The 7,976-nt window shown below is 52.9% G+C and overlaps 4 protein-coding genes across 4 annotated transcripts; 2 read left to right on the top strand and 2 right to left on the bottom strand.

Annotated features, from left to right (window-relative positions):
• Window positions 1–390: 390 nt before the first annotated feature.
• On the bottom strand, window positions 391–1,553 carry P168DRAFT_322889 (uncharacterized protein; the record flags this gene model as incomplete). Its single annotated transcript, XM_024840613.1, has 3 exons — window positions 391–795; window positions 895–1,338; window positions 1,401–1,553. The coding sequence occupies 3 exons, from the start codon at window positions 1,551–1,553 to the stop codon at window positions 391–393; spliced, it is 1,002 nt and encodes a 333-aa protein (XP_024688299.1).
• Window positions 1,554–2,300: 747 nt separating this feature from the next.
• On the bottom strand, window positions 2,301–3,240 carry P168DRAFT_300508 (alpha/beta fold hydrolase; the record flags this gene model as incomplete). The annotated part of the gene is made up of 5 exons (XM_024838436.1): window positions 2,301–2,429; window positions 2,471–2,657; window positions 2,714–2,819; window positions 2,944–3,151; window positions 3,217–3,240. 5 exons carry the CDS (start codon window positions 3,238–3,240, stop codon window positions 2,301–2,303), a joined length of 654 nt encoding a protein of 217 aa, XP_024688298.1.
• A 1,087-nt stretch (window positions 3,241–4,327) lies between these two features.
• P168DRAFT_293958 (uncharacterized protein) lies at window positions 4,328–4,923 on the top strand. Its single transcript, XM_024837925.1, has one exon. It carries the CDS (start codon window positions 4,483–4,485, stop codon window positions 4,723–4,725), a length of 243 nt encoding a protein of 80 aa, XP_024688297.1. The 5' UTR covers window positions 4,328–4,482; the 3' UTR covers window positions 4,726–4,923.
• A 23-nt stretch (window positions 4,924–4,946) lies between these two features.
• On the top strand, window positions 4,947–7,318 carry P168DRAFT_293956 (cytochrome P450). The gene is made up of 6 exons (XM_024837924.1): window positions 4,947–5,633; window positions 5,684–5,706; window positions 5,757–6,072; window positions 6,105–6,299; window positions 6,371–6,632; window positions 6,665–7,318. The coding sequence occupies exons 1-6, from the start codon at window positions 5,238–5,240 to the stop codon at window positions 6,868–6,870; spliced, it is 1,398 nt and encodes a 465-aa protein (XP_024688296.1). The 5' UTR covers window positions 4,947–5,237; the 3' UTR covers window positions 6,871–7,318.
• The last annotated feature ends 658 nt before the right edge of the window (window positions 7,319–7,976 follow it).

The following is a 7,976-nucleotide window of genomic DNA, read 5'->3' as shown; positions in this document are numbered from 1 at the left end:
GCGCGGTAGGTAGCTGCTAATCCAGGGGTTCGTCGACGCAAGCGCTGCATTAGCTGGTGATGATCTGCCTGATCGAGTGGCTTGGCTCGGTAGCGCTGTTTATAGCGCCAATCTGTATAGCACGGAGTATATCACAGAGGGTAAGGCTTGAATCATCGTACTTCATTTATGCAACATTAACTATTTCTCATAGACCGACCCCCCTTCCCACCCTTAATTAATATACGACACTACCCACCCACTCTCATGACTCGAATCTCGCTACCGCCCCCCATTAACCTGCACAAATTCTTCTGCACCCGAATGCCCTCAGCGGCACCTCGTCATCACCACAACTCTCACTCCTCATGTCCTGCCGGCTGCTCGCGCGACTAACCCGCACATCGGTCGTCATCTTCCCGCAGTCATACCCCGGTCGCAGATCTCCGGACTCGTGGCCCCCTCGCCCTGCGAGTCGTTTTCGTCCGGCAGATAGTAGAACGAGTGGCGGCGGGCGCCGCCCGTGCCGGTGCGGCTCCCGTCTTTCATCGACAGGTCGTGCGGCCGCGTCCCGCTCGACTGGCCCTTGGATAGGGCGTCGGTGCGACTGCGCAGCAGGGCGGGCATCGCGTGCTGGATGCCGAGTAGGCGTGCGCCGGCTTGGAGGGCGGGCCGCATTGTCGGCAGGCAGGCGGAGACGATGCCGGCGGACATTTCGATCGCTGTCCAGGCGACTGTTGGGGCGAGCGTGTAGGAGGAGTCGAGGGTGTGTAGGAGAAGAGGACGGTGAGGCGGTAGGCGGAGGCGAAGACCACGCTGCAATTTGTTATCAGTATATCTTATCTTTATTTTATTGTAAGATGATGGGAAAAGGACGTACAAGAAACCGAGACCAAATGCAATGGTCAAGCCCACTTTTTTCAGACGTCCGCAGCTGCAGTTTCCAGATCTGAGGCATCGGCAGGAACAGGATGACAGGTCGGTGGCGATGGTCGAGGTCGCGTTGGCGATCCACGTAGCGACCTGGTTGATGCAGTGGCCGGGCAGCTGCGGGTACCAGAGTTTCTCGACGGGGACACAGATGAAGACGAAGAGGAAGGTGATGGTGATGACCCAGCAGATGATGAAGGTGCCGATGCCGTAGGCCCACGCTTGAAGTAGGGGGAAGTGGAAGATGCGGTAGTACATGAAGAGGATGCTGATCTTGGTCCAGACGAGGTTGAAGACGTAGAGGATCTCCGCGACGACGAGGAACTTGGCGATGAGGACGATGTTCTCGGGGTCGACTGTGTCGGCGTGCAGGCCCATGCCGTTGTGGATCATGGCGAAGATGAAACCTACGACGACGAAGTTCCAGGCCTGTCGTTCTTCTTCTTAGTGATGCTCTGGTTGATGGGGGAAGAAGGGTTGGATGAACGCACCATCGACCAGAGAATGATCCAGTCATCCCACCATAGCTTTTGCTTTCGCTCCCATCGCGAGAGCAGCCGCAGACATACAGACACAAAGGCCAGCACCGTCACCGCGATGGTGGTGGCTGCTGCCCAGCGTTGGAGGCTGTCGTCATTGCCCATTGCATTTCATACTCTCATATCACGTCGCCTAACAGGAGTTTTGGAAACAAACCACGCGGGGCAGTAGGATTTATAAATTAGAAAAAGAAAAACAGACAGAAATGATTTTTCTTGAAAAAAAAAATAGATTAAAACAACCAGCCAATATAGTAGGTAATATATAAAGGAAACTCCACCATCGTGACAAGAGTCAGGGGGCCCAAAGGTCCAAAATGGTCAGTCCAGATTTTTTACGACCGTTGAACCTTCTCTTAGTCTCGCGTCGATTCCGCATCTCCTCCTCTCCCTCCCCCACCCTCATCTGCCGCAATGCCGAGTTACATGCGAACGGTTACGATGAGGCCAATCATGGAAGCCCGTTGGATCCGCCAACTTGCCATGTGTTGGCGGAAAAAATGGCCCAAATCCCGCCTGTCTGTTTCCACTATCCGAATTCCGTTGGTAGGAGGAGACGATCTGCATGTTTTCCTTCAGGAAATGATATGAACCGGGGGGAGGACGAACCATGGAATGAGTGGCTGCAAATCCATCCGAAAGAGCCTAGGGAGAGGAACTAAATCGCGTGGTCGAAGTCTATGACCCACTATCCCCTCAACCACGCCGTCATTTGGGTGGCTTGCCAACCAAAGTATTTATTGCTGTCTAATTTTAACGAGATGAATAATATCTCTCCCGTCAATGGACCATGGATTGCACGCAACATGATAGATATTAATAGGTATGTATGTAAGTAGTAGTATATACAGATTAGGCATATTTCCGGACCATCTCCAAGACAGCCTGGTTTACTTCAGCCGGGTTGGTCGCGTTCAGATAATGGGCTCCTCCCTCGACCATCCGCAGTGACGCCTCCACCGACCCGCTCAGCAACCGAATCTGCTCCACCGGCACCGTTGTGCCAAACGGCGTGTCCTCACTGCCTGCAGCCAGTATACGGGGCACTTGACGTCGCGCAGGCGCATCAGCAGCCCGTCGCGCTCCAGCAGGCAGTTCACTGCCATGCGCACCTTCTTGCGGCCCTCATCTCCGCGGTACACCTCCTTCAACGTCTTGGTCCAGAACTCGCCCGTCTCGGCGGGAGAGTTGGCGCCGAATCCGATGCCGCTCACCATGCCGCACCACACGTCGTCGATGAGGAAGTCGGGCGTCGCGTCGCCGACGACCACTTGTCGTGGAAGGGCGCCAGCAGCGGCGCGGGGTCCCAGCATCCCTTGCTGCGGGAGTCGGGCGACTCGCTGTCCATGGACGTACCCAGGGGAATGACACCTTGGATCTGGAAGAGGTCAGTATCAAGGTATCGGGAGAGACAGAAGAGAGAAATACCCGCTCGGGCGCCAACAGGGCCATCCGCATCACAACCCAGCCGCCTTGGCTGGTTCCTAGCGTAAACGCTTCTTGATGTTCAGTGCGTCGAGGACTTGCAGCGCCATGATGGCCGAGTCCCAGTAGGTGAAGTGCTCCGTGGCGCAGCTAGTAGCGCCGTGTCCCAGCGGCTCGATGGCCAGCAGGTTGACGGCGGCGGTGAGCTCGGCGCTCTCGAATTGCGGGCGGTAGAGCGCGGTGGTCATGCACATGGAGTTGATGAGCACGCAGGTCGGCTTGGAGGGGTCATATTGGCGTTGGAGAGAGTGTAGCCGGCGTCGATGCCGCCCAGATGGGGGACGCGGATAGTTTGAGTGGCTGCCATGTTGCTTGATGTAGTAATAAATCTTCTGCAAGGACACTAGAGGATAGTTGATACTCCTGGATTATGGCAGTCGGGCAGACGTCGTTTTTGTATGTCCTCCTAATCGTGATGACAGTCGTCCTTTTTGGCAGCTCCGAAGATGGAGTAAACTAACGGTCGGGGGTTGATCCTTGTTCTGGTGCAGATCGTCGTTGAAAATGTTCGTTTGACAGGATTATTAACCTTTGCGACGTTTTTCTCAACGGTTCGGTAGGTCGGCTACCAACCATCTGCCTGCCCCTATCCTGATTTTTCCTAATTCGTCATAGAATGGTAGAAACTGGCCCACTCGGCACATCCATCTACTTCCTTGGTTGGAACGCAAACCCGGGCTCCAGGCTCAAACTCGCCTGCCTGTGTGGGACTGGCCGGCCATTTAAGATTTGACTTGCGTCTCATTTCGTGTCGGACGTACTCTCCGCAAGGTTGATTGAATTGGACTGACAGAGCTGACCGTTCTAAAGGGTTCTAGGGTTTTAAACGGTTCTGGAGTTGAATCTCGTAGATCGAGTCGCATGATCTTGAGTGTAAATCCCGTCCTTAGGCAGATTTCTGCAACTGTAAAAGAAACCCTCTGTGGCGGACAATCACCTAGTAGGATGCAGGAATTGGCTGACTGATGTGTTGCATGAGAATCCAAGCTTGAATTCCTCTCCTAACGATGATCCCATGTGGAAACCGTGTCTGATATCAGCTCGGGGCTGGAAGCTGAGATAAGGTCTTCAAGTTGGACTTGATTTAAACGGCTTCACTTTGTTGATTTTTTTCGTAGAATGATGTCAGGCTTGGTACCTCTCATGGTCTTTGTGATCCCTTGGTCTTCAAGGCATGCAACCAGTCATGATATCTAGAGTGAGAGCGGGGTCCTGGTGGATCTCAATTTCATCGACACAACTGATGGCAAAATAGGAGAAAATGAACTGAAGAAGACATTCCTGCCTGAGGAACATGGCAGAGACTGGGATGTCACCTGATCTTTATCTTTCATCTTTCTAATCTCTTCATTCTCTTCACTTTCCTCTGTCTTGTCAATTTCCTCACTTTCCTCGTCTACTCAGTACATAATATATCTATATTAGGTTCGTCGACCTGTCTCGCCGTTGAGAAAAGTGGGTTCAGAGTCACACCGCCAATCACATTTGCCGAACCAGGCCAGCCCATATTATGTGTCATTGATTTGATTCCTCAAATGTGGGTCTTTCCATGCGTTGTGAAGTCCACCGTACTGTGGAGTACATGGATATTGGAAATTGCACTGCTGAGCTGACTGTTATCTTGCCGCTGGATTGTCAACGAGCCGACTGCGTTGTCGAATCATACACCTCTCAATTGTTATTCAAGCCCCCAAAGCAAACGGGAAGACCGAGGATCCGGTTCCTCTGCATACAGTGTGACGTGTGTGTATCCAATGCGGGTTGGTTGTACAATGATTGGGGTGGTATATGAGGCTCAACTCGATGTACTCCAAGATATAGCTCATGAGGTGGGCCATCTCTTTCAGCTTTGGTAGATGGTCTTTCTTATTGGATATCCTGTACTGAGTTCAAGTGATAAGCATGTTTGCTGGTTGATAATGGGACTGATCGAAATGTGTATTGGGTTCTGTATTGGAATTTACGTGCAGGAAGAATGATAACAAGAATGTCAGATTCAACATGAGATCAGATTTTACCCTGTTAATTGAACAAACACACTCAAGGTATCTACTATGACATGGATCCATTCCATGCCTCAGTTGAGCCTCTTTTGTCTGTTCACGAGCAAGACACGTTCACTGCATCCGGATAGACCGACGTTGTGTTACCATTGAAGTAGGCGCATCTCGTAGGAATGACAAAGAAAGAGGCCATGCCTGCATCACGCTGCCAATGCAGCTGCCAGCAACGTGACCAGCACTTCTTCCACTACTTCTCCCATCGTTGATATTCTTCTTCTCCACTGCTCACCCACCAGACATAATGTTCTCTCTCGCCTCCCTCATCAGCCTCGCCGCCCTCCTCGATCTCCTCTACGGCCTCTACACCACCTTCAAACATGCTCGCAATTTCGTCCGCTGGCGCTGTGGCTCTCTCCCGGCCTATCCTAGCGACTTCCTGGGCTGGAACACTCTCAAAGAACTCCAAGCAGCAGACAAAGCACGCAGGCTGCCCGTTCTGTTCGTTGACCGCTTCTCTCTCATGGAGACTCGCGAGAACCGTCGCGTCAATACCTACCTCACCCGCCAGGCCCTACGCGATGTCATCATCACCTGCGACCCAAAGAACGTACAGGCAATGCTAGCCACCCAATTTCAGGATTTCGAGCTGGGAAGCGCGCGCCGCATCTCCCTCCACCCTCTCCTCGGGAATGGAATCGTACGCCCTCCCTGGTATACACCATAAAATAATAACTAACTTACATCAAGTTCACCACTGACGGCGAACACTGGTCTCGCTCGCGCGCTCTCCTCCGCCCCAATTCACCCGCGATCAAATCAGCGATCTGAACCTAGAAGAGCGCCATGTGCAACACGCCTTCCGCGCCATGCCCGTCGACCCCACCACTGGCTGGACATCCGCCGTCGACATCCAAACCCTCTTCTTCCGACTGACCATGGACTCAGCCACCGAGTTCCTCTTCGGCGAGAGTGTCAACAGCCAATCCGCCGCGCTGGACACCAACCAGCCAGACTCCTTCTCCGCCAACTTCGACCGCGGCCAGCAATTCGCGGGCCAGCGCGCGCGCCTCGACAAGCTCCACTGGCTCGCCAACACAAAGGAAAGCCGACACGTCACTGCAGAAGTCCACGCCTACGTCGACCAGTTGTCCGCGCCGCACTGGACCAGCAACAGTCCCGCAAACCAGACATCTCCAGTCCAGCGCCCACCAAACAGCACGGCGTATTCCTCCAGCAACTAGCAGCCGCAACCCAAGACCCCATCGAGCTCCGCTCCCAACTCCTCAACGTTCTCCTCGCAGGCCGAGACACAACCGCCTCGCTCCTCAGCTGGAGCCTCCTCCTCCTAGCCCGCCACAGCGACGTCTTCACCAAACTCCGCACCGCCATCCTCGCGGCCTTTGGCCCGGACGGCCCAAAAACCACCCCGATAAGCTTCATTGCCCCATAACCTTCACCTCCCTCAAAGACTGCCGCTACCTGCAAGCCTTCCTCAACGAAGTCCTCCGCCTTTACCCAATCGTCCCTAACAACCGCCGCACAGCCGTCCGCGACACCACTCTCCCGCGCGGCGGCGGGCCAGACGGCTCCCGCCCTGTCTACATCCGCGCCGGCCAGCAAGTCCTGTACAGCGTGTTTGCGATGCACCGTCGTGTGGACCTGTGGGGTGAGGATGCGAACGAATTCCGCCCTGAGCGTTGGATGGAACACTCCCCGGTCACCGGGTAGGTTGGGAGTATCTGCCGTTCAATGGGGGCCCGCGCATCTGCATCGGGCAGCAGTTTGCGCTCACGGAGGCGGGGTACGTGCTTGTGAGGCTGTTGCAGCGGTTTGGGGCGGTTGAGGATGTGTTTTCGGAGAGGGAAATTAGCTATGCGTTGAATTTGACGATCGCGCCGGGGGAGAATGTTACTGTGCGGATGAAGGCTGCTTAGGTTTACTGTTGATTGCGTTCTTACTGTTGACCAGACTCATACAACAAACTTAACTTGTCTTCAAAGGACGGCAAGTAGATGTACGTAGCAGACTTACGTAGTGTACTGATCAGGTGCTTGTAGTATGCATAGATGATCTACATAGGGTGGAGAGTAGTAGTGTCATGCGGATGTCGATCACACATATAGCGCCACATATAGCCACTGACGTCGATGGCATGTACCCCAATAATACCCTTCTTGCTCCCTAGATAGATTCATACGAATCCACCAAGTAGATACCATGATATTGCGAAATGACAGAAAAATAGACAGCATATATCATATAGTCGTACGTAGTTTACTCGTAAATCAACAAAAGCAACCCATAAACCATCCCCTAACTATTAATATCTCCTACTCACCAACCTACTACCTCTCTACCTAGGTGGGTAGATAACTCGCAGTACTGCAGAGTAAGTAGGCAGATCAAAGACTGGAACTAGCAGCAAATCTCACAGCACTCGAAACAGGCCAGGCCGGCGCAGCTAGTTATCATTAATTAGTATCTCACCCATTCTCTTTCAAGGGGTGGGTAAGAGACACCACAGTAATGGGGAGAGTAGACGAGAAAATCAAGGAGAAAGAGAGAAACTCACAGCCCACAGCAGATGCCACCGGCGCCACCCCACGGAGACTCAAGTTCATCTGTTCGGTGGAGCGCTGTATTTATTAGTATCTTCCATCCATATATCACACTTTCCTTGTTCTAGTATCCGTAACACACACACACACACACACACACACATATATATATAATATATAATGTATGCAATATACTAGCCCCATATAATAATACCAAAACAGGCAGAAGAATAAGAAATAATAACCAACCGGCTGCTCCACCACCAAACCCTCCTTCACGGGAGCACTGGGGCTCGTCGGCTGCTGCTGCACGGTCACGGTGCGGGGATCCCACAGCGGTTCTTGGTATTGGGGTTGATTTTTTCGTCTTTGGGTTTGGAGAAGAGGTTGAACATTTTAGAAGTGAATTGGGGGGATATTGGGAGATGGGGTTGGATGTGTGGATTGTGGATCGTGGTTATGGGGATTGGAGGAGAGAGTTG

The sequence above is a fragment of the Aspergillus campestris genome, assembly GCF_002847485.1.
Source record: "Aspergillus campestris IBT 28561 chromosome Unknown P168scaffold_40, whole genome shotgun sequence".
In the NCBI taxonomy this organism is placed as follows: Eukaryota; Fungi; Ascomycota; class Eurotiomycetes; order Eurotiales; family Aspergillaceae; genus Aspergillus; species Aspergillus campestris.
This window is presented reverse-complemented; position numbering and strand designations above follow the sequence as displayed.

What these genes read in the sequence shown, in the direction of transcription:
- P168DRAFT_293958 (XM_024837925.1), top strand. Translation starts at nt 4,483, where the DNA reads ATGCGTTGTGAAGTCCACCGTACTGTGGAGTACATGGATATTGGAAAT.
- P168DRAFT_293956 (XM_024837924.1), top strand. Translation starts at nt 5,238, where the DNA reads ATGTTCTCTCTCGCCTCCCTCATCAGCCTCGCCGCCCTCCTCGATCTC. An exon ending in CTCTCCTCGGGAATGGAATC is followed by an intron (nt 5,634 to 5,683) that starts GTACGCCCTCCC and finishes ACTTACATCAAG; the next exon opens with TTCACCACTGACGGCGAACA. An exon ending in GAACGAATTCCGCCCTGAGC is followed by an intron (nt 6,633 to 6,664) that starts GTTGGATGGAAC and finishes GTCACCGGGTAG; the next exon opens with GTTGGGAGTATCTGCCGTTC.